The sequence below is a fragment of the Lolium rigidum genome, chromosome 4 (genome assembly GCF_022539505.1).
Source record: "Lolium rigidum isolate FL_2022 chromosome 4, APGP_CSIRO_Lrig_0.1, whole genome shotgun sequence".
Taxonomy (NCBI): Eukaryota; Viridiplantae; Streptophyta; class Magnoliopsida; order Poales; family Poaceae; genus Lolium; species Lolium rigidum.
Window position 1 is genome coordinate 181,268,175 of NC_061511.1, and position 25,915 is coordinate 181,294,089.

General features: G+C 49.4%; 2 protein-coding genes across 3 annotated transcripts; one reads left to right on the forward strand and one right to left on the reverse strand.

Moving 5' to 3' along the window:
* Window positions 1-175: 175 nt before the first annotated feature.
* On the reverse strand, window positions 176-25,013 carry LOC124706498 (guanosine nucleotide diphosphate dissociation inhibitor 1-like). Of its 2 annotated transcripts, none has more exons than XM_047238162.1 (13): window positions 24,888-25,013; window positions 22,454-22,516; window positions 22,246-22,329; window positions 21,863-21,970; window positions 21,543-21,715; window positions 20,950-21,061; window positions 20,698-20,778; window positions 20,545-20,607; window positions 20,365-20,466; window positions 19,915-20,039; window positions 19,580-19,790; window positions 19,428-19,502; window positions 176-266 (listed from the first exon to the last, which is right to left on the reverse strand). In XM_047238162.1, the coding sequence occupies exons 1-13, from the start codon at window positions 24,972-24,974 to the stop codon at window positions 210-212; spliced, it is 1,341 nt and encodes a 446-aa protein (XP_047094118.1). In that variant the 5' UTR covers window positions 24,975-25,013; the 3' UTR covers window positions 176-209. The 2 variants fall into 2 exon arrangements, with proteins under 2 accessions (XP_047094118.1, XP_047094117.1); XM_047238161.1 differs by lacking the exon at window positions 176-266 and adding an exon at window positions 18,818-19,153.
* Window positions 16,810-18,437, forward strand: LOC124707673 (putative F-box/kelch-repeat protein At1g15680). The gene is made up of 2 exons (XM_047239335.1): window positions 16,810-17,516; window positions 17,618-18,437. Exons 1-2 carry the CDS (start codon window positions 16,810-16,812, stop codon window positions 18,435-18,437), a joined length of 1,527 nt encoding a protein of 508 aa, XP_047095291.1.
* Window positions 25,014-25,915: the final 902 nt, after the last annotated feature.

Genomic DNA, 25,915 nt, shown 5'->3' on the forward strand with positions numbered 1-25,915 from the left:
ACTAAATAAATAAAACCAACACAGCTCAATAGTAGTATTGAATCAACAATTCACATTGTTGCTAGCAACAAGCATGCAGAACACAATGGCCACAAAATCAAGTTTAATCTGGGGTTGAAGTAGATAAATAAGCCTTTTGTCATGGTTTGTCCTGCGGTATCCTCTTTTGAGTATGTCACAGACCAGTAATCGGATCTTGATTATGAAATCTAGTATTCTTCTTCAGCAGCAGTAGCAGCACTCAGATCAACACTAAGATCAACAGCCTGCAAGGAGGAATTGAAAATGAAGTTAGAATGTGAAGTAGAGCTAGTCAGAACATTTTTGTGACCTACTTAACCCTGCCTGAGTGGGCTTTAATTCCTGTTTATGGGGCGGCACAAGATGCTCAAAAGGCAGCATTTTTGGCCGAGCTAGTGCGATTTTGCGAAGATGATTCGCTTCCTATGTTAGTCAGGGGGATTTTAATATTATTCATAGGCAAGATGAAAAGAATAATGACAATTTCAATGCCTGCTGGCCTTTCATGTTTAATGCCATCCTAGAAAGTCGCGACCTACCGGAAATTGCCCTCTCTGGTCGACAATTTACTTGGGCAAATCGTCGCGAAATTCCCACTTATGAGAAACTAGATTGTGTTCTAGCTAGCGTGGAGTGGGAACAAAAATTTCCTTTAGTCTCGGTTAGAGCCCTAACTAGAGCCGGTTCGGACCATACGCCTTTGATTTTGGACTCGGGTGAACAAGCTCAGGGAACAAATTTGTTTTTTCTTTTGAACTATCTTGGCTCAAACAAGATGGGTTCTTCGATATGGTGGCCAATGAATGGAGATCGGTCTCCTTTGGTAGCACACCTATGGACGTTTGGCAAAAATAAGATTCCCCATCTTCGTAGGTTTCTTCGCGGGTGGACAAAAAATCTGAGTGGGCATTATAAAAAAAAGGGATTTTTATTTTCGTGCCCTCGGGTCCTTAGTTGTGCTCAGTTTTCCCCAGCCGCTTAGTTTTTCCTCAGTTTTGCACAAGCCCTTGTCTGAAACCCTCACAAGTGCTGGAACGGCCGGTTGCCCGACGGGTCAACAACTTTGACCGTTATCTGCTAACTAGTGGGGCCAAGTAGAGCCCGCAAAGACACGTCAGACCATCCATCTTTGTTTGACCGTAAGCATTGCCGTATCCCTGGCCAAAACGCAAATGAGTGGGGCTTCGGTATATCGAAATGAAAAGTGGGGTCATGACGCTGATACAAGGGGAAATACATGGGTAGGATTAGATTTTTAAACGGAGCTCTACAGCGATGGCACGGAGGAGGTGGCCTGCGGGGTGCCGAGATGAGATCAACGTCCACAAAGAACTGCATGAGGCGAGACCAGACGCGTTAGATAGTTATGAACTAGACGCGTTTAACCATGCAAAGAAGAGAAGAAATGGTCGAGGACATCGACGACTACCTCAACACTTTGACTGACGGTGTTGGACACGAACGCGAGCAATGTAGAGAACACTAGTGTCTCTCCTTTCTGGCGTGTATAGATGGGTGCTAGGGGAGTGTGATGGTGAAGGGAAAGACCCCGCGGTGCTCTGTGGCATCCAACATAGCGGGGCGGCGTGGTCGTGCCTACAGTGGCGTGCATGTTCGGTATTGGCATCAGCATGTACGTTCGGCATTGGCATCGGCGGCATCTCTGGTGTGTCAGTGATCGAATGAGGGGACAGGATTGAGGGTGCATCCCGACGGTGACCTAGCAGTGGCGGTGAGTATAGCCGTTCTAACCATGCCGATATCGGCATCGGCATCTTTTGGAGGCTGTGGTGCTCGAATCAAGGTGGGATTTGTTTCTTGTACGCCAAAATGAATTTGAAATAAGTTTCCTGTTGAAGGTCTGGTAAAATACGAAAGTTTGTAACTAAAAAATTTGCTGACACCATGGTGAAGTTTATAACAAGTTAGGTTTTTTCGACCTTCTCTAAATAACCTCAAAAATCATACAGACGATCTTCTATACAGACCGAAATCCCACAAATATGTATGTCTCATGTTTATACCAAAATTATAACACTTTTGGGACATTTCAAATAACCAAAACTATATCCCAAACTATATTTCCTAAAAGAAAAAGAGTGCTAAAGAAAGTTGATAATTGTTAGAGGGGTGATAAATAATCCATTCACCGAAATCCCCCAAATATGCCAAATATGTATGTCTCATGTTTCTACCAAAATTATACCACTTTTGGGCCGTTTCAAATTACCAAAACTATATTCCATAAAAGAAAAGGAATGCTAAAGAGAGTTGATAATTGTTAGAGGGGTGATAAATACTCCATTCACCGAAATCCCTCAAATATGTATGCCTCATGTTTATACCAAAATTATACCACTTTTGGGCCGTTTCAAATTACCAAAACTATATCCCAAACTATATTCCCTAAAAGAAAAGGAATGCTAAAGAGAATTGATAGTTGTCAGAGGGGTGATAAATAATCCATTCACCGAAATCCCTCAAATATGTATGCCTCATGTTTATACCAAAATTATACCACTTTTGGGCAATTTCAAATTACCAATACTATATCCCAAACTATATTCCCTAAAAGAAAAGGAATGCTAAAGAGAGTTGATAATTGTTAGAGGCGTGATAAATAATCCATTCACCGAAATCCCTCAAATATGTATGCCTCATGTTTATACCAAAATTATACCACTTTTGGACATTTCAAATTACCAAAACTATATCTCAAACTATATTCCTAAAAGAAAAGGAATGCTAAAGAGAGTTGATAATTGTTAGAGGGGTGATAAATAATCCATTCACCGAAATCCCTCAAATATGTATGCCTCATGTGTATACCAAAATTATACCACTTTTGGGCCGTTTCAAACTACCAAAAATATATCCCAAACTATATTCCCTAAAAGAAAATGAATGCTAAAGAGAGTTGATAATTGTTAGAGGGGTGACAAATAATGCATTCAGCAAAATCCGCAAATATGTATGTCTCTTGTTTACACTAAAATTATACCACTTTTTAGTTTAACATTTTTAGATTGTGGAAAATAATGCATAAATAGAGGGAATATAGTTACATGGCAAACTCGTTATTGCACATAAATAGAGGGGTGACACTGTCCACCGATAGAGAGAGAGGGTGGCCACAAAGAGAGAGAGAGGGGGTGGCCACGAAGAGACGGAGAGGGGTATACTGCCCATTAGATCAGTGGATCAACAGTTGGTGGAGTCGATCCGTGTGACAACGGCTCAACCAATCAGGTTAAGTTTGGGCTTCTGTGAGCATTTGTGACAGTACTTGAGGGCAAAAGTGAGTAGTACTAAGAAACCAAGGGCATGTAAATAATAAATAGACTAAGGGATTCAAACAAAAGAATTACAAAATGAAAATGTGTGTTTTGTATAATATAATTCATATTGGTCTACACCAAAATATTTGCAATTCAAATATACATGAGTGTGACAATTATGGCCTCATTTAGACAAACTATGTTTTGGGGAAGATGTTTTGCAAAGGGGTTTGAGTGGAAAACCATGCATCTTCATAGCTACTAGTGATTATGAGAAGTGGTAATTTGTGGTAAAACATGATTTATCTATGTTTGTTAAGGTTTCCTAGGTGGCAGGTTGCGTAGGAAGACTCCATGAGTAGGTGCCACTATGTTATTATTTTTTATTTTTTGTGCATAAAATGACTCAATTAGCTATGTTAATCTCATTTGTTGACTCTCTGTTGACCAGCTACTTGAGGGTAAAACTGAGTATATTGCACTTGCCAGTCTAAGTACTCGAGTGGAAAACTGAGTACAGATAAAATTTCAGTATAAGGCCCGAGGCTATAACTGAGTACACCAAACGTCCCAGGGTTAGCCTCGTGTTGTGGTGCACGCTGCAGCCGTGCATAGAGGACGCGTGTTGCGGTACACGCCACCTTCGTCTTTATAGAGCCCCTCTTTCTCTCCCTCGACGCTCTCCCACTCTCTCATTCTCACTGCAACCGCCTCTTCTGTCCCATCATCTTCTCCACAACTGAAGAAAAACCCCCGAAGAAAACCGTCGGCGATGGAGAAGAATGAGATGCCCATTGTCGGCGCTTCCGACGTAGCCGTCGGTGCATCAGCCGCCGCCCCCGTCCAGGCCCCCAACGCTGCTTCCAACATAGTCGCCGGCGCATCGGCCGTCGCCCCCGTCCAGGCCCCTGTCGCTGCTTCCAACGTATCCGCCGGCGCATCAGCCGCCGGCGCATCGGCCACCGCCCCCGTCTAGGCCCCCGTCGCTTGGGACCCGTACGAACCAGTGTCGTATGTCGCGCCAGAGAACCCTACGACACGAGCATCGTCGACGACGAGCCGGAGGTAACCCTTTGTTCCCTTGTTCTTATCCCATTTCAATACGTTTTCGTTAGATCTATCGTTATTAGGGTTCGTCTGTTCCTAGTTTAATCCTTTTGTGTTAGATCTTGTGTTATTAGGGTTCATATGTTCCTAGTTCAATCCTTTTGTGTTAGATCTTGCGTTATTAGGGTTCGTCTGTTCCTAGTTCTAGATCTTGCGTTATTAGTGTTTGTGATTTGCTTTTGTTGATTCGGTTAACTTATGTGAGTAATCAATCCCATCCGGTTAATTTGTGCCGATGATGATGAATATTTGGGCACAAATTGATTCAGGGTTTTGTCAGTGAACAATTGGTGTGTACAAATTTGTTGTGCATGATCTTTGGTTCACTGACTCAAATCCTGGATATAAGTGTGTACAATGTAACTGATGCTACCTCTTTTTTTCGTGCCCATATTATCATGCATGATCTTTTGTTCACTCTCTGTTTCATCATCGTTGCAACTGACTTTGTGTTTTTTGCACGATCTTTGGTGCTACGTGACAGGTGCAGAGCAGCGACGTCGACAGTGATGACGAGTCCTTCCACACCAAGACTCGTCACATCCTCAGGAGGCTGCATTCCGGCCATTACGATGACCACTTTGCTCGAGACGTTTACAGGTGACCCTTCTGCAACAGGAAGCTCCGCACCACCGACTTCAACTTCCTGGTGAACCATGCTGAATCCATTGGCAGATGCGGCGCTAGAGTTCGAACGACCGTGAACGTGCATGCGTTCATGGCCCAACACAAAGCACTTGGGATTCACATGTGCAGCCTCCAAGCGAGTTACGGTCGCTACCTGGAGGCGTTGAACGTGCATACTGCACTCTCTGTATGTGACTGCTCTTTCTGTAGAGCAGCTTAAATTCATGTAAAATGTAGCTTATGTTGGATCTATCGGTAGTACTGTTGGATCTGTCGTGAATATATCTATGCTATGTTGGCTATTGTATGCAGCTTATCCTATATTTTCTATGGATTTGTGCCCTGGATCCTACCTGATTGGGTAAAAACGAAGGCATAAAGAAATGAATGGCGTTAAAAAACATAAGGAGAAGCTTCTCTAGATTTGCTACCAATTTGGGCAATCAAGAATGAATGAGATCGAGCAAGAGAGAGGAAAAAGGTGTATTAAAAACTGCAAATCTGGGCGAAAGAGACAGAAACTACTCGTGCCCATGTCCCGGACCCACACGGCTCCACACGCTACGGCCCCACACGCTACGACCCCCGCTCCGCTCGTATGACCGAACACGGTCTCGTCCTGTCCCACGCGGTCCCTTTCTACCAGCCCCACATGACACGGCCCCACACGACGCGGCCCCACTCGTCAGCACGGAACGGTCAACTGAACGGGATTCCTCCCATCCGAGCTCCTTGTGAGGGTTTCAGACAAGGGCTTGGGAAAAACTGAGAAAAAACTAAGGAGCTGGGGAAAACTGGGTACAACTAAGGACCCGAGGACACGAAAATAGAAATCCCAAAAAGAAGAGGAATGCCTTCTTAGTGTAATCGGATCATTTGATTTGAAAGCTGAATCATCTCCTCTCTTAGTAGCCGTAAGAGAGTCTATGAAAGAGGCAATGAATAAAGTTGCTAAACTTAGGCGTGAAGAGGAAGCCAAATGGACTCAACGTGCCAAAGTCTACAGTAACACACAATATTTTCACCTTGTTGCCAATGGTAAACATAGGAGAAAAATAATTTTTCAACTTGAGCAAGATGAGGGTACCATAGTTGGTCAAGAGAACCTAAAGTTATACCTCATAGAATACTATAAGAGTTTGTTGGAGCAGTAGCTCCTAATCATTTCTCTTTAATTGAAAATGCAACATATGATATACCTCACCTCTCTGAGCAAGAGAATAGCATTCTAATATCCAACTTCACGGAGGAGGAGGTTCGCGATGCCATTATGCAAGTGGAGAAAAATAAGGCTCCCGGACCCGACGGTTTTCCTGCGGAGTTCTACCAAACATTCTCGAAAATATTAAAGGGTGATTTGCTATGGTCGGGCTCCAGTATGCATGGAAGAGGCCCAATAGTGGGCCGAATTAGGGGCTTAGCCAAGTTATCTAGGGTTTAGAGGAGTTTTTTTTTATCACATCTAGGGTTTAGAGGAGTTGTCCTCCTATATAAACACATGTACCCCTTCGATTATAATTAGACAATAAATATAATGTTGTCATCTCCCTTAGGAGACCGGGTGCCCAAACCCTAGCCGCACCCTGCCCTAGCAGCCGCCTCCTCTCTCTCTCTCTCGCAGCGACGGCACCCAGCCGCCGGCGTCTGCGCCTCTAGCCTCACCGCCCTCACTTCCATCCCTATAATCTACGCCCGAGACATGGTAGAACCATAGTCTCTACCAATTTGGTATCAGATTGCTCTGGTTCGATGACTTCTTCAGGCCTCCCCACCACCGCCACCTACTCCACCAACGCGGCCACCGCCACCTCGCAGCAGCCGCTTCTGCTGTTCCAGCCGCCGCCGGCGGCCACCTCGGGTCTGCCCGCCTCGGGCACCGCGGCCCTGGCGGCCAACGCGGCCCCCGTCCTCTCTCCGGTGGAGATGTCGTCGGCAATCCGCGACCTCACCCTGGCGGTCTCGAACCTACGGACCTTCCTCCAAGCTCCCTACGCGCCACCACCACCCCCGCCGGTTGCGCCCTTCGCGCCACCGTCACCACTGCCCCTGCCGACTACGCCCTTTGTGCCGCCACCACCGCCCACCGTAGCGCCCCAGGGACTCCCGATCACCAGGATCAGGTACCCGTCGTCGCCGTCCCCGCTGCCGATGTGGATCGACATGCTGACCTATACGACGGCACCACCATAGCCAACGGTGATGCAGCCGCCCGCCACCACCGTCGGGGGTTTCGGCGGGTATACTGCCCCATACGCCGGGAGCTCCATGGTGTTGCAGTACTCTCCTCCCACCACGATGGGTCGCCATGAGGGCGCTTACATGGCCTCGCCGCACGTGCAGCAGCCGCCTCGCTTCACCAAGCTGGAGTTCGCCACCTACGACATCACCGTCCACCCCCTGAACTGGCTCAATCAGTGCAACCAGTTTTTCAGGGGGCAGCGGACCATGGCGTCCGACCGCACGTGGATCGCCTCCTACCACCTCCGTGCCGCCGCGCAGATGTGGTACTACGCCATTGAGTAGGAAGAGGGCGGGATGCCTCCGTGGGAGCGCTTTCGCGACCTGTGCCTCCTCCGATTCACCCCCCCCCCCATAAGTGGGAGCCGCCTGGCCGAGCTCGGTCGCCTCCCCTTCACCACCTCGGTGTAGGACTTCGCCGACCGCTTCCAAACGTTGGCTTTCCATGCGCCTGGCGTCACAGCTCGCCAACGCGCCGAGCTCTTCGTCGGTGTCCTCCCTGACCACATCCGCGTCGACGTCAAGATGCGCGGCCCCTAGGACCTGCAGACCGCCATATACTACGCGCGCGGGTACGAGCAGCGCGCCAACGCCATGCAGAAGGGTTTCCCGGGCCGCGGCGCGCGCCCCCTGACCCGCCCCGCACCGGCTACCACCACCCCGACACGCCCCGCCCTGTCGGCCATCGCTACAGCCTCCCCCGCGCCAACACGTACCTTCTGGCGCTTGACGTCAGCCGAGCAGCTCGAGCGGCGCCGCAAGGGCATGTGCTTCAACTGCGGTGAGTTGTACGCTCCGGGTCATACGTGTGCCCACCTGTTCTACTTGGAGACCGTCGACGACGCGAAGGTGGAGGCCTTCACCGCGGAGCTCGACGCCACCACACTCTCCGAGGCAGGCGTCACGACCTACGGGCCGGCCGATCGATGCGACCGCCTTCGTCGTCTCCCTTCAAGCCATGGCGGGCCTCAAGACAGTAAAGACGATGCTGCTTCCGGTGACGATCCACGGGGAGCGTCTCACCGCACTCGTGGACACGGGCTCAACGCACAACTTCCTATCCAGGGACGCCATGCGCCGCCTCGCCCTCCAGCCGGCGGGCGCGGAGAAGTTCAGCGTCACCATCGCCAACGGGGCCCGCCTTGCTTGTCAGGGCGTGGCGCGGCAGGTTCCCGTCCTCATCAGCGACGAGCCCTTCTCCATCGACTGCGTTGGCATCGACCTGGGCTGCTACGACTTCATCCGCGGCATTGACTTCCTGTCCACACTAGGCCTCATTCTTTGGGACCTCGACGTGTTGTCCCTCATCTTCTGGCGCAAGGGCGGCCGTCGCGTTCAGTGGACGGGCATCGGCGGCGCCGGCACCGCGACCCCGCAGCTCCAGTTGATGGCGGCCGCACATGACGAGGCGCATCTTCTCCTGGCCGACCTCCTGCAACAACACAGTGACATCTTCGACGAGCCACATGGCCTCCCACCCCTGCGGCCCTGTGACCACTGCATCCACCTGCTGCCGGACACGACGCCTATTGCCGTGCGCCCATACCGGTACCCCCAGCTGCAGAAGGACGAGCTTGAGTGCCAAGTGGCGGTCAAGCTCGCGCAGGGCATCATCCGGATTTCGACATTGTCGTTCTCCGCCCCGGTGCTCCTTGTGCGCAAGGACGACGGCACATGGCGCTTCTGCATCGACTACCGCGCCCTCAATGCCATGACGTCCAAGGACAAGTTCCCCATCCCCGTCGTGGATGAGCTCTTGGACGAGCTACACGGAGCGCGCTTCTTCACCAAGCTCGACCTGCGTTCGGGCTATCATCAGGTGCGCATGCACCCGAATGACATCGAGAAGACGGCGTTCCGTACTCACCATGGCCACTTTGAGTTCCTGGTGATGTCGTTCGGCCTCTCCAACGCGCCGAGGACCTTCCAGGCCCTGATGAACGACATGCTCAGCCCATACTTGCGCCGCTTTGTGCTTGTTTTCTTTGATGACATTCTTATCTATAGTTCATCCTGGGCGGAGCACCTGCAGCACGTGGCCATCAACTTCAACGAGCTTCGAGCGCATCGTCTCCACCTCAAGCGTTCGAAGTGCTCATTTGGCACGACTTTTGTAGCATACCTGGGGAACGTCATCTCGGCGGAAGGTGTCGCGATGGACATGGACAAGGTCACCGCCGTCACTGCGTGGCCGACCCCGTAGTCACCGCAGGCTCTTTGCGGCTTCTTGGGCCTCGCCGGCCGTCGTAGGTGGCGAACTCCGGTTGGTGAAGCGAGGCGGCTGCCGCACGTGCGGCGATGCCGTGTAAGCGCCCTCGTGGCGGCCCATCATGGCAGGAGGAGAGTACTGCGGCACCATGGAGCTCCCGGCGTATGGGGCAGTATACCCGCCGAACCCCCCAGACGGTGGTGGCGGGCGGCTGCAGCGCCGTTGGCTGTGGCGGCGCCGTCGTATAGGTCGGCGTGTCGATCCACGTAGGCAGTGGGGACGGCGACGACGGGAACCTGATCTGGGTGATCGGGAGTCCCTGGAGCGCGACGGTGGGCGGTGGTGGTGGTGCGAAGGGCGCAGCCGGCGCGGGCGGTGGCGGCGGCGGCGCGAAGGGCGTAGCCGGCGGGGGTGGTGGTGGCCCTCACCGCGGAGCTCGACGCCACCACACTCTCCGAGGCCGGTGTCACGACCTACGGGCCGGTCGAAGCGACCGCCTTCGTCGTCTCCCTTCATGCCATGGCGGGAATCAAGACGACGAAGACGATGCTGCTTCCGGTGACGATCCACGGGGAGCGTCTCACCGCACTCGTGGACACGGGCTTGACGGACAACTTCCTATCCAGGGACGCCATGCATGCCTCGCCCTCCAGCCGGCGGGCGCGGAGAAGTTCAGCGTCACCGTCACCAACGGGGACCGCCTTGCTTGTCAGGGCATGGCGTGGTAGGTTCCCGTCCTCATCGGCGACGAGCCCTTCTCCATCGACTGCGTCAGCAAGCCGACCTGGGTTGCTACAACTTCATCCTCGGCATCGACTTCCTGTCCACACTAGGCCCCATTCTTTGGGACCTCGACGTGTTGTCCCTCATCTTCTGGCGCGAGGGCGGCCGTCGCGTTCAGTGGATGGGCATCAGCGGCGTCGGCGCCGCGAACCCGCAGCTTCAGTTGATGGTGGCCGCACTTGACGAGGCGCATCCTCTCCTGGCCGACCTCCTACAGCAGCACAGTGACATCTTCGACGAGCCACAGGGCTTCCCACCCGCGCGGCCCTATGACCACCGCATCCACCTGCTACCGGACACGGCGCCTGTCGCCGTGCTCCCGTACCGATACCCCCAACTGCAGAAGGATGAGCTCGAGCGCCAGGTGGCGGTCATGCTCGCGCAGGGCATCATCCGGATTTCGACATCATTGTTCTCCGCCCCGGTGCTCCTTGTGCGCAAGGCCGGTGACACATGGCGCTTCTGCATCGATTACCGCGCCCTCAATGCCATGACATTCGAGGACAAGTTCCCCATCCCCGTCGTGGATGAGCTCTTGGACGAGCTACACGGAGCACGCTTCTTAACCAAGCTCGACCTGCGTTCGGGCTATCATCAGGTGCGCATGCACCCGGACGACATCGAGAAGACGGCGTTCCATACTCACCATGGCCACTTCGAGTTCCTGATGATTCCATTCGGCCTCTCCAACGCGTCGGCGACCTTCCAGGCCCTTATGAACGACGTGCTCAGCTCATACTTCCGCCGCTTTGTGCTTGTTTTCTTTGATGACATTGTTATCTACAGTTCATCCTAGACGGAGCACCTGCAGCACGTGGCCATCATCTTCAACGAGCTTCGAGCGCATCGTCTCCACCTCAAGCGCTCGAAGTACTCATTCGGCATGACCTCCGTAGCATACCTGGGGCACGTCATCTCGACGGAAGGTGTCGCGATGGACGCGGACAAGGTCACCGCCATTGCCGCGTGGCCGACCCCGCAGTCATCGTGGGCTCTGTGCGGCTTCTTGGGCCTCACCAGCTACTACCGGAAGTACATCCGGGACTTCGGCCTCATCGCTGCACCACTGACGCGCCTCCTTCGATGCGACGCCTTCTCCTGGGACGAGGAGGCGACTGCGCCGTTCATAGCCCTCCAGCGGGCGCTCACGACGGGACCCGTCCTCCAGATGTCGTACTTCGACATGCCTTGTGGTGGACTGCGACGCCTCCGGTATCAGCTTTGGCACCGTCCTCCACAAGGGCGAGGGACCACTGGCCTTCTTCAGCCGCCTCTTCGCCGCTCGCCATCACAAGCTCACGACATACGAGTGTGAGCTTATCGGGCTGGTCCAGGCGGTGCGCCACTGGCGACCTTACCTTTGGGGTCGGCCATTCCGTGTGCGCGCGGACCACTACAGCCTCAAGTTCTTGTTGGACCAGCGCCACTCCACCATTCCGCAGCACCAGTGGATCAGCAAGCTCTTCGGCTTCGACTTCACCGTCGAGTACCGCCCAGGCCGTCTCAACACGGTCGCCAATGCCTTGTCCCGCCGCGACACTAAGGATGTCGCAGACGATGTTGCCACGGTGGGCACTGTCCTGTGCATCCGCTTCGGGCCGTCCTTCACCTTCATCGATGACATTCGTCGGGTGACTTCCAATGTCGCGGACGCACAGGCGCTCCGCGGGCGCCTTGACGATGGCGAGCTGGGGGCGCCCTGGAGCCCCGACGATGGGCTGCTTCTACACGGGCGCCGCCTTTTTGTGCCCGCCCATGTTGACCTGCGCCACCAGGTCTTGTCCCTGGCGCACTCTGTAGGACACGAGGGCGTGCAGAAGACCCTCCATCGCCTCCATGCTGATTTCTACATCCCCGGTGATAGCGCGTTGGTCCGTGACTGGGTGCAGTCATGCGTGACGTGCCAGCGGAACAAGACGAAGACGTTGCGACCCGCGGGTATGTTACAGCTGTTGGATGTTCCCTCACAGGCGTGGGCAGATATCTCCACGGACTTCATCGAGGGCCTTCCCAAGGAGGGCGGCAAGTCCGTCATCCTCACGGTGGTTGACTGCTTCTCCAAGCATGCGCACTTCATCGCCCTCGGTCACCCCTATACATCCGCGTTCGTGGCCCGGGCCTTCTTCGACGGCACCATCCACCTCCATGGGTTTCCTTCGTCCATCATCAGCGACCGTGGTCCTGTGTTCATGGGTCACATCTGGCGGGATCTCTTTCGGCTGGTGGGCGTAAAGCTCCGCATGAGCACGGCGTTCCACCCTCAGACGGATGGCCAATCAGAGGTGGTCAATAAGGTGATCGCCATGTATTTGCATTGTGTTACAGGTGATCGTCAACGAGCTTGGGTGGACTAGTTGGCATGGGCGGAGTACTGCTACAACACCTCATATCACTCCGCCCTACATGCCTCGCCTTTCGAGGTGGTCTACGGGCGCCCACCTCCGCTGATGCTTACTTATGAGCACTAGTAAAATATGGGTCTTCTATAACGATTTTAGTTCATTAGCGAATGTGCAAACTCCGTCACGGAGGCCTCATACTGACAGTTTGCAGGACCGTGGCGGATATCGCGTCACAGATGGTCGGGCTGACAGTTAGATTAGGCCGTCACGGATCTGAGGTCTTTTCTTGTTTCATCATTGCTGCTATCCTTGCAAGTTGCAACAGGAACTTGCACATCCTCCTTGCTTTGAGATCCTCCCTTAGGGATCCATGCCATGTTCTTTCCATGCAACTATATAAAGAGCGGCTGGACTTTTCATGCACGAAAGAGGGTTGGATTCATGTCCAAAACCCTAGTTTGGGTCCAACTCGAATGGTTTAGTCTGAACTTTCAATAAATGTTTGGTCAAAAACATATTTATACGTTGATGGCCCTTTTTGAGACAGTAAACGACCTCAAATACAGTAAAGTTGTTCGTCTCGAAAAAACGAAGAGTTTTCCTGTTGACCACTTTTCCTTCCAAGTTCATCTAGACCACTTAATCAAGGTCACAAGAAAAATGATAAATCCTGACGATTTCGTTGCTCCAACTTCGCTCGCGCCCTACCTAAGACACTTCAATTCGGGACACCACAATCCGTAATTCGGATCTCAGGTGTATTTGCATAATAACTCAGATCATGATGACTCAAAAAACAAAATTGTTTGTTTCGTCGAAATTCACAACTTTCGTTTCTATCATTTCTTCATTTGAGGTCATCTTAAAGGAGCTCTAGTGGAAGCCTTCATATATCGATCCTCGAGATCAGCTCTGACTGCTAGCATAATCGGCTATCAAGCTGAATCATGGCACAACTTGACATGGTGGACATGGTGTCTCCTCAATGAGCAATAAAAACTCGTCGAGCGAATCTTTCCAATTGCGACTTAACCATTTTCAGATGTCATGGTGGAATTATGTTCTTGATTAGCCATCGGCCCAAAACGATGGTCTACACCCGGCTTAGAGGTTGTGGACGCGTGCGAACTTCTCCCAACCGGTGTGGAGATAGATCTTGCCGCACCCATCGAAGAGCACATCCACCGGCCACCAGCAAAATCCGCAGACAGCCTCCCACAGCTGCAGTGTGGCCGGCTCATTGCGGGCGACGGACTCGCCGAACTTGTCCGGCAACCTCTGGATGCCGAGTGGGTCATCATTGAGGACGATGATGAACTCGAACTTCCACACCTCCCTGGATGACGACAATGGCGCAGGCAACGATGACCGTGCAGGTGTTGCTGCTCCGCTGCGGTCGCGATGGCCACGCCCGCGACCTCGACCTCGACCAACCATGGAGTGGCCCGCGACCTCGACTCCTAAGATGGTGGCAGCTAGGTTTGTGGATTGCGGCGCTAGGGTTTGTGTGAGGATCTATGTGTGAGCACTCTTTTTATATGCCGGAGGAAGGCGAGGGAGTGGTGCCGCGCATAACGCCGGCACGGAGAGCTAGGCACGACGAGACATGTCTGCGCCTCTGGGAAAACTGCACTGTCAGTGTGCACCATTTACTTTCGTCGAGAGGTAGGCGACGGTTGCACGGCGTTCGTGTATGAGTGACACGTCGGGCCCGCCACTCCCCGCCTCGCTTTTGTGTCTGTAAGGCACGCCCGCAGCATCCCCTATGGAGCGGCGATGGCCTCGGGGCACCGGACATCGTATTGGGCCACGCCAGGCGAAAAGGCCCTTTGGGGGCGCAGCTGGGGGCGGTAAAATAGCCGACGCGGCCCAAAAAGCTTTGGGGGCACTTTGAGGAACGCAATTGGCGATGCTCTAAGCAGATACCTCTGGCCATGCCGCCGTGTTCCCGTTCCTTCGGGCTCCGGTCTCCAGCCCCAACCCCTCGATGGATCTCGCCGCTCTACCGCCTCAGGGTCAGGAATATGGTGCCTCGACTTGGATGAGCGCAACAACGCATCTATTCCTCGGCGGAAGATGTCATAGCGATTAAGACCAACGGTAGCCCGAATGGTCTCGGCGGAAGGCAGCCTGTGAAGCTGGAGAAGGCACCTAGAAGGGTTAGTGCTTGTCTCACTCCCCGCGGCGGCGAGGTGGGGGATGCCGCGAAGGCTAGGTGCAGTGTCGACGAGGCGGCCAGGCCCACGATCTATTGTCCATGGTTGATAGAAGGAGGATTGCTACAGGCCGACCTGGTCGGCTCGTGCCAGGTGCCGCCCATCCCACCAACCAGGTCGGGTAGGCTGGGTCGTGGCCCATTACCCTGAGGTACGATTCTTTTTTTTGTTTTTTTATGTTTCTTTTCTGTTAATAATATTTTATTTTTCAAAATCTAACACCTTTTAAAAATATTTTTTCGAGATTTTTGAAATATGAATATTTTTAAATTTGAGTAGTTTTAAAATTTGAACGATTTCAAAATTTGAACATTTTTAAAAAATGAATAGTTTATATTTTTAACATATTCGGAAATTATATTATTTTCAAAATTTGAATTTTTTTACAATTTGAACAATTTTTAGATTTGAACAATTCTAAAATTTGAACGAATTGTAAAATCTTAATAATTCAAAAAATCAAAATTTGAACAATTTTTAAAGCTAACCATTTTTTAACCAACCAAATTTCAAATTTGAACATTTTTTAGATTTAATTTTTTTATTTAAACAGTTTTTAGATTTGAACAATTTTCAGATTTAAACAATTTTCAAATTTGAACTTTTTAATTGCAAAAAAATAAAAAAAAATTATTTGTTTTATTTTAACATTTTTAAACCCTATAAAAAATAAAAAACGAAACAGAAATAAAAACATAATAACAGAAAAAATGGTTAGAAAAAAAGAAAGTGGCCGAACCCGAACTGGGTTGGTATGTACCACGCGGCGGTGTGCGGCGCGTATGCGCCAACATGTTCAGTGTATAGGAATGGCAGACAGAAGGTAATATGTACCCACATCGGAAGGATATGCATGGCCCCAGCGCTAGGGGGTGTGGCCGGCCATAAGGTAATAACCAAGAATCAATATACGGAACCGTTTTTTCCCCGTCCGCTCTCACGAGGCGGTGGCGGAGATCCAATTTCCTAATCTTCGGCCAGGGCGTTCCCTCGGGCCGGGTTTCCTCTCCCTCTGCTTGCCGCTCTGGCGGTGGCATGAGGAAGGGGGAATCTCGTTCCTCCGTTCTGACCTAATAGTTAGGGTTAGTTTTTGTCTTCTATGGTGCGTCGCTGGGGTGGTGGGAGCGGCGCCCGGATAAATAAATCTGCCACAACTTCACTTCCACACCAGCGGCGTCTCGGAGTTGTTGGTAACGTGTGCTTGTCGATCTTTCAGGTCGGCAGCTTGGTCTTCTCGTCGTTCTTCAGATCTGGCGAGATCTGTTTCTCGACGTGTCACTGGCGTTTGTCGTTGTCCACGGCGGCGGCCGGGGGCCGGGCGAGGTGGTTCTTCCGGAGCGAAGATGATGGTCCGGAGGTGGTGGTTATGTCGTTCTTCTCAGACTTCGTCGATGGGAGGCGGCGTATCTTGGTCCAAGACAGCACGGGGACGTCCCCCGGTCGACGTGCCACATCGACATGTGCCTCGCTGCTTGCAGCAGACCTGTTCATCGACTCACAAAGTCTCGTTAGCGATGGTGCTTTTTTGGATCTTGCAAAGGTGGAGGCTCGGCGTCTCTTCTTGCGTTCGTCTCGGCATCGTTGGAATTGGACGGCGGCCGTTGGCTACGGTGGTTGCAGGAAACCCTAGGGATCGTTTTGTATTTCTCGATCTTTTAGGATTTTATCAGCAAATTCAGGATAATCATTTTATCCCGGTTTGTCTTTTAGTTTCCACATGTGTTGCTTCATGTAACTTGGTGTTTGATTAATGAAATATGTGGTTGCTCTCAAAAAAAAAAAAAAAGCCCTATGGGGTGCGGGAATAGCAGCCGCTCGATAGATTTTTAACGTCGCGCACGGATGGTCGCACGCGTGCGTGACAGGCAAGCCCCGTCGTGATGATCCGACTCCGTGTCCAAATACTCCGGCCGGAGAGCCGTCCAAGATTTGCTAATATCTACACGGCCCCAGAGGTCCATAACAGTAGATCGCGAACTGGACCGATCATGGCGCCGCAGCCGGCCGCGGCGCTTCCCCAAGACGTCCTCGCGGAGGTCCTCCGGCGCCTCGCGCCGCTCGTCCTGGCCGCGTCCCGGCGGGTCTGCAGGGCGTGGCGCGACACCGTCGACGCCCGCCTGCGACGCCACCTGCTCTCGCGCTCGGTGCGCGGCATCTTCATCAACTTCACCGGCCATGACTTCTCGGAGTTCTTCTCCCGTCCCTCCACGGGGCCGACGATCTGCGGAGGGCTCGACTTCCTGCCTACCAAAGGCGTCAAGGTCACGGATCACTGCAACGGGCTCCTGCTCTGCGGCGATCGAGAGCGCGACTACGTCGTCAACCCGGCCACACGGCAGTGGGCGCGTCTGCCCCAACGTCCTCCGCCGCATATGCCGGGGTTCAGCCAGAGCGCCTACCTCGCGTTCGATCCCGCCGTGTCGCCACACTATGAGGTTTTCCTCATCCCGCGCCTGCCAGATCCCGACAAATCGGACGACAAGGCCTTGCTTGAATCGGAGTGGCCTCCCGCCCTCTATGTACTGCATGTGTTTTCCTCGACGGCCGGTCAGTGGGGAGAGAAGACCTTTCTTCGCGAAGGGGAGGCCGCAGGGATCGTCGGTGACATGGATTTCGATCCATGGTACCATCTGTATCATGCCGTCTACTGGCGAAGCACGCTCTACATCCATTGCCAACATGGCTATCTTACCAGGTATATATAGCTACATCTCCTCAGTCGTCATTCTCCTCTATCTTATAATCTAACAAAAAAATATAAGATTCACTCCTGCTGTTATTCGTCAAATTATGCAGAATGTCCTTGTCAGACCACACGTACAAAGTAATTGAACTACCGGCTCCCGATGAGATGAGAGGAAATGACTACCATTTAGGGAGATCGTTGAGAGGGGTCTATTGCGCAAAACATAATTACTGTAACATGCTTCAGCTTTGGCACCTCGATGAATCACACCATCAAACTGAATGGGTGTTCAATTACGATATCGATCTTAGCACTCTTGAACGCAGGTTCCACAATTATCGTAAGAGGTTTGGGGTGGACTCTACTCAACAAATAGGCAAACCGTGGATCCTTCAGGACGTTAACAACCGCAAGATCAGGGAGGAATATCATAATGGACGTTACAGACCACCCGTGGAAGAGAAATATGACTGGAACTCTGATGAGGATAACTTTCTTTACATTGAAGATGTTGTTGAAGGGGTGTATTATAGTGGAAGTTCACATTTCCTTGGATTCCACCCCTATAAGGAGATTGTCTATTTTGAATTACATAGGGGAAGAGGAGTGGCCTATGACTGGAATAGCTCAAAATTCCAGGACTTGGGCTGTTCAGAACCAACAGATAACCATTACTTCGAAGAAGGGACAACCGTATCTTTCCCATACACGCCTTGTTGGATGGGCGAGTTTCCTGGAAACGAATTCGAATCTCTACTTGAAGAGGAGGAGATAGCTAGAAAAAAGTCAGAACTGGAAGCTCAACTTGAAGATCACTCCAACTTTTCTTGTGCGGACGAGTACGAGTTGCGCAAGTTCAGTGGGCGCGCCAAGAGGGACAAGAACTCGGTCACCAAACTTCGTCGTAGACGCCGCATCACAGCTCGGTAGGAACCCACCTTCACCAACATGAAGGTCAAGGCAACCAAGTTCGACCTTGGCAAGGTCACCAAGGAGATCGTCCCTGGATCTAGGTTGAATGAGCAGGTACATGCAAATAATTTGAAATACCAACTTGAAGATGTGCACATATCGGACAGCGCACTCATGTTTGAGGCCATGCACTTGCAACTTTTCGTGTACCTTGCATTTGCTTGGGCCAAGCCAACCATGTCTACCAGTAATTTTGAAGGACCCTGCGGTGTAGTTTATTTATTATATACATGAAGAGTAAATAGTGCACATTCAAGCTTTTTTTTTTACCTGTGGGTGTGTGGATCGAGACTAGATTGGCAAACAGTTATTGGAGGAAAGAAACTAGACTTGTAGAATTACTGAACAGTTATGATACATACATAAAAGCACAACCCAGTTCACTGTTTACACCATCCACTAATTACTGAAGTATACTAAATAAATAAAACCAGCACAGCTCAATAGTCTTAATTCAACAATTCACATTGCTGCTAGCAACAAGCATGCAGAACACAATGGCCACAAAATCAAGTTTAATCTGGGGTTGAAGTAGATAAGCCTTTTGTCATGGTTTGTCCTGCGGTGTCCCCTTTTGAGTATGTCACAGACCAGTAATCGGATCTTGATTATCAAACCTAGTATTCTTCTTCAGCAGCACTAGCAGCACTTAGATCAACGCTAAGATCAACAGCCTGCAATGAGGAATTGAAAATAAAGTTAGAATGTGAAGTAGAGCTAGTCAGCAACATTTTTTTGTGACCTACTTAATCCTGCTGTCATGTTCCATAACCAAATTGCGCAGCCGCTTTACAAGGCAATTTACAAAGGTACAACAGCGTACAGGAAAGGAACTTTCACCATTATAAAGGAGATACAAATACTAATAGGATGTAAAGCCCTAGTTAGCTTAAACTAATATCAAAGAAGCATACAGATTTTGAAAGGAATATGAGGATGAAACATTACCTTCCCAGTGATCATTGTATACATGTTAAGAACGTCTGTCACAGTTGTCTCAAAATGTGTGGTAGCATCATAGCTCTACAGAGAGAAGAACTGTCATAAAACAGTTTAAAACAGCAAAACCTATTGTTGTGATACATAAGCTGCACAATTACCGTTGAGATGAAGCAATTATCAAGAGATGGTTCGTTCACCGGTTCATATCTGTCATACATATCAAAAAACAGCTCATCTACTGGACCAAGTAGATCGATGCCAGGCTTCAGTTCGGACTGTATATTATCACTCTCGGCTTCAGTGGAGACAAATGCAATGAACTTCCCTTTTGGTGCCACGTTGTGAGTGTATGAACAACCAAAGACATACCTAACAAGAGAGCACCAATAGAAATATCATTAATGAGGATTGCATAATCGACTCAATCAAGTGATGAGTCATAAAAATAGCCATTCATTAAACAAAAACTGTTTGGGCTTGAGATAGGCCTCACATGTCTGATTTGCGTCCAAGTTGTTTCTGTGGCAAAATAATCTGAACTGAGTGGGACTCATTTGTATTTGGGATAGGATGGCTCATAATAGCAATTGCGCGTGCAACTTTGCCAATCTTCCTAACCTGTTGAAAAACATGACCAAAACATCATCATTTGGAAGCAAGATACTAACAAAGTGCCAGATGAGGGTTGCAGTCAATATAAACTTCTCAGGAATGGAAGAAAAAAACAAAGATGAAAGGCCAGAACTAGACTGAATGTGTTTGCAATGGGTTAGTACTTAAGAGGAACAAAGGAAGGTGAGAAGAAGGCCAAGCATGCTAGATGAGACAACTCTTGCAAAATAGAAAATAGATGCCAGACATGAATTGCAAAAATGCGGTTCGTGATTGATTGTGAAAGCAACAATGGAATAGAAAACATAATACAGACAACAAGAATATGCACCTTGTTCGTTAAGTATGAAGGATCACAGACAACTTTCTTGCATTTTGCGGTTTCACCTTCTGATGTCACACCACATGCTTTACCTTCCATATCGAATTCAACCTACATGAAATGGGTTGCACATGTGAAAAAGTGTGTTATTTGTTATGCGATTACTAATGGGCAGGTGAAAAATATTACCTTGCACTCTGGCTTACTTAACATGTAAGTACCACCATAAACAGCACTTAGGCGTGCAAAACCCTGTAGAGTAAGAAAGCAGCATGGTATATGAGTTATCTTGCATGTATCTGTAGTAACAATACAGGGATAGCTAACTGAAAACTGACTGACCTGTGGCAGCTCACCCAGCCCATATAACGGATAAATATATGGTGATCCCCCTTGAAAACGTGCAAGAGACTCTGAATATAACTAAAAGCAGATGATGGTAAATGTAACTGAAATCTGTGAACAGAGCACAACCCAAAAAAAAATGGCACATCTAAAAGGAAGAACAACTACAGGGATTGGATTGTGGATAATTGACAACTACTCTTGTATAACAAGCAAGGACCATCTAGCAGAGCTTTTGTCAAGACTTACTTTCATCCTTTTCACAGTATCAAGTGCTGGTTCATTGAGGTGACGATCGTCCCTATGGAGGGCAAGTGCATGGCCAATGAAATCCACTGTATCATCACTTAAACCATATTTTCTGAAAAAGCACAAATGGGAACATATAATTATTTTTGTGCAGAAAGGGATAACAACAAGGACAGGAAATATCCTCTCGCAACATATGGTTGAAGGCCAAGGACTACTGTTACAAGCAATATAGGCAAGAATCTATACTGAAGTAGGCCCAAAATAGGGAAGACAGAACATATGGTAAGCAATTTTATGAGGAAACTAAAGAGCTGGAATCGAACAGTACTCATACGTGCCACTGAAACCAACCCATACACTTTCATGCTTAATTTGCTTGAAATACGTTTATATGCATGGTTTCCAGGCATTGTGTGCTACCCTAAGTCCCTGACACCGCTATACTTGTGGGGCTAATCCCAACTTTCCAACAACTACTAGGATTCACTCAGCCAAACTAGGGTGGCGGCTTGGAATGTTGCAACTTGTTCATGAGTAACATTACTAACAAAGCAAAATAGACAGAATACAGCAACCATTGATGCACTCACGCTATCAATTCTTTAGTTGTCAGCGTAGTAAGGTCTAATCCCTGATGTGTTTTTGGATCAGCTTCGTTGTAGTCTTGGACAAAAATGAAGAAGTTCCTTGCTCTGCGCTTCTCGAAAAGGCCCATCAAAGGAGACTTCAGAGCCTCCATATCAGTCGCAGGAACCTTGTGGATCTGATTGAACACAATGACAGAAACAAGGTAAGTTGCACCTCTAGCATAGGATCAGACTACAGAATCTAACAACCTATGGAAGATACAGGAAATGTGATTGTGATGCTGATGGAAGACAAAAGGGCGGACATTAGCTTAAGAATTTACCTTCCCTTTGCTGAAGACAAAGCTCCCATCAACAGCTTTGAATGACAAATACTTCGTTACATCAGTGTGAATGAGGGTCCGAACCAATGTCCCGTTTGCCATCATAAACTGATCACATAAATGTTTTGTGACAATCAATGAAAAAATAAAGAAATCTGGACAATTACCATACAGGCTCTTTTTTTTTCCTGTTAGTAATACATGAGATGTTCATACTTTGTTGAATCAGGAATCACCACATTTTATTGCATAAAGAAGCTCCATTTGTTTCCCATCAAGATAAAAATAATGCACCATCATCAGGATTTGTTTGTTTCATCATCGCAAGCATAGGTGGTCTAGCTGTGCTATAAATATAGTTTTAGATGGGAGGAGACTAGTACCTTTGGAACCATGTCAACATTGTAATCTTTGCTTGAGCCTAGATGTGCCGGGGGCTTGTCTTCCCCTCTAAATCTCTTCCAGAGCTGTTCCAAAACGAGAATTACAATCTGTGGTTAAGAATGTGTAGTAAAAAAAAATCTTTCACAAGAAATGGGTTAACACATCTAGAACATCTAGCATTTAAATAAACTCATTGGAATTGCTTACCTGGTTAAGGTTGAGAGAAGTGGAATCTCCACCATAGTAGTCATTCCTATCCATGTGCAACACCTGCAAAATCATCACACACACATCCGTAAGGTGGTTCAAAAAGTGAAAATCCAGCATTACTACATTATGCTTTAAAATGCAAGTACTTTTAAATAGGGCCATTAAAAGGCACAAGGCTCGTGAGCTATTTAATATCCAGGCTCGGAAAAAATACCAATACCATGTCGTTAATAGTGGAGTGGGTGAACAATCAGGAACTTAATGTGCTTTGAGCTTTTCAATTTTTGGAATAACATAAAAACTCTACTCATATTTCTGCTGTTTAACATAAATGATTATGTCCATATCTGTACAAAGATGCATCAGGATGACGTGGTAGTTGTTACTTGTTAATACAGATTCTATTGTTAGCGGAAAAAATAATTAGGTCACTTTGTTAGAAATAATTTGCGTAAGTTTCTCAAGGTGATTTTCATGTTTAGCATGTTTTCAATAGACCGGGAGGCAGGCATATGAACTCACGTGTACCTTCCTCTGATTCTTTTCCCCACCTCAAAAGAACTACTAATGGAAAACGCACAGAGATAACTGCTTCGCAGAAACAAATAAAAATAAACCCTATGTTGAAATTAAACTCTTGCAGAAATCTAAGGAAGAAATCTTTAATCAAATCCTCAAGATTATTCACTTCATTATCACATCCCAAAAAATCCTTCTAACTAGCTGATGGCCTTGTCCTTCTAACTAACCAATGTCCTTGTCTATATTATAATATTCACCATAAGGGTATTTCTATCACAAACTTTTTGTCGAACAAAAGGATATATGCAGCTTTATATCAAAGTTTGTGTTGAGACAAGTGCCTGGAACCACGTCTGCGCCGGATGACCAGACACAGCACTACATCAGATAGTGGCCCTAACATGTCTTCCTTTCCTTTTTCTCCTGTCCCATGACTTCCTTCTATCTTTCATTCCTGCTATTTCTTCTGACCATGGCGCAGCTGCCTTTCTCATCACGTCATAGGCATCGCTGGCCTTCTATTCTTGCTTTTTGTGTTGCTGCTGCTTGACTTTGGCATCAACCGGGGCCAAATCTAGACGAGCAGACTGCTGGTGTCATATTCACTATAATGGATTCACCCCCTTTAAATCAATAGTGAGTATGACTAATTTTCTCTTGATTTGCATTGTATTCATTGGGTCCACTGAACCTGATGTCCCTTGTGATGCTCCACTGCTGGTGCCGACTGCATCGAGCTCGAACTGGAGTCGAATCAAGAGGTGGTGGTAAAGGACAGTGGCACAGAGGTCAGCACCAGAGGGGCCGCGACAGCGAGCCACTGTTCCGCAATCAACACTAAAAGTGATTAAAGCTCAAATTTAGTTCCACCAAGACTCAAGCTCAGCTCCAAGTTGAGCAAGGCCCTTTTGTGGTAGTTTAAGACGGGGCTTGTTGACCAGCTTACTTCCACAGCTAAACCAAAGGCATGGATAAATTGTACATGCTGCGCCATTCCCAGTCTGGATGCCTAGTATCTCACTAATCTTTACTCCTATAAAGAAAACAGACGGTGTTGACGATCCATTCATTATGGATTCATACAAATCATTCGATTTTCTTTTCTTATCCACGCATCTAAGTGCGTGTCATTTTGTATTAAGCGTCACGACTATGCCAAAATACAAACGGGAACAAAACAAATCAGAAAACAAAAATACCTGCCAAAGAAAAACAACAGCTAGAAAGCTAAGGAAATTAACAACAAAGCAAGAAGAAAGGTAGCAATAAATTCTACTGCTACAGCTAGCCCGCCGCTAGGTAGCGTCGTGGGGTCTGGCATGCCAGCAAAGCACAGCTTGATTGAGGACCAACTGGACCAAAGTCCTGACTTCCCGTCGATCCGTCAAACACACAGGCATTGCAGGCGAAGGCGCCGGAGTCGACATGAATCATCCGATTTGGCACCAACCGATGACACTGAAATGTCATGTAATTACTCGCCGGCCAGTTCATCTTTTCAAAAAATCCTGGATCTATCATGAATTTTGTCATCGGTAGTCTACACATCCAACACGAAGGACCACCAGGCTGGTAAAGTCAGAAGCTATCGGATATCGCCCTCCCTTGGGAATACACCTCGCTCAGCTCAGCAGAAAGCTCACGAAATGGGCGACTCGGTGGCTAGCCCGTTTGGATCGGCTCACGCGCACCACAGACGGAGGGCTTATCTAGCAGCAAATCAAGCCCAGATCAAGCATGCGCGGCACCGCCTGACGCCGTACGACGCAGCGCGCGCGCTCCAGCGATCGATCCAGTCCACCCCGGGCAACGGAAGCGAGACGGGGAACACTGGGCGCGAAATCCGAGCATGGGCGCGGCGGATCGTAGGAGTAGCGAGCCAGAGCCAGATTGGGGGAGAGCGGCTGACCTTGAGGCCGTCGACGGAGAGGAGGCCGCTGAGGATGCACTCCTTGAGCCCCGTGCCCAGCACGATCACGTCGTACTCCTCATCCATGGCGGCGCGGCGGACCCTCGGCGAGCTGGTTCCGGGGAGCGAGAGGCGTCAGCAAGGGACGGCGGGAGGCGGGAGGTGATGCGGCGGCGGTGGAGAGAAGTGGAGTTGACAAAAGGCAGCGGTTGGGGGGGCTGCTGGGCTTTGGTAACCGGAAGAAGTCGGATGCGCGTGCGATGGCACTCAGAGGAGAGAACACGGCCCCGTCGCTTTCGTGTGCGGTTCCTTGGATAAAACCTGACTCGGTCATTCGTGTTCGGTCTATCAATGTCACATACTCACATGTTCAGCAAAATATGTTTCAACTTTATTTAAATTTCACCTAAAAAAACTTTATTTAAATTCAAATATATCTATAAGATGCATCTAATTTTCTATACGATACATCTAAATTTAGATAAAGTTTCAACACCTTGCAGCAACACAACCCCTGGTTAGCAGTATCGTCACACGCTGTAGGTAGCGTCGTCGGATGTCGTCACTAGTATCAGCGTCATCCCCTTTCATCAACCCAGCCATGGTTTCGTTGCACCGACACTGTTGTCGGTAGCATCGCTGGATGTCGCTGGTAGCATCACTATCTTACCCTTGCAGCATCCCTGACTCCAAATTGTTGCAGCATTGCCATCCCTCGTAGCCTAGGGAGCCAACAAAGAGGTACTCTCACGGGGCAGCCTAGTTGAGCGTAGCAACAGGCGAAAGGTGATGTCCCCCACGTGGGGTGGTGTGGCCATGGTCGTGGAGGTTAAGGCAGGTGGCGATCAAGTCAGTTTTTTCTTGTGAGGTGGTGTGTGGCCATCGTCACTATGGGATGGTGAGTCGGCACTCCTCACCACTGAGGGAGCCAAGGGAGAGGTCCCCATAGACGGGGAATGCCTGGAGCGGGCTAACCGCGGTAACGTGCTCGGCCAACGAGCGAAGGAAGGGCACACATGGGAGGGGAG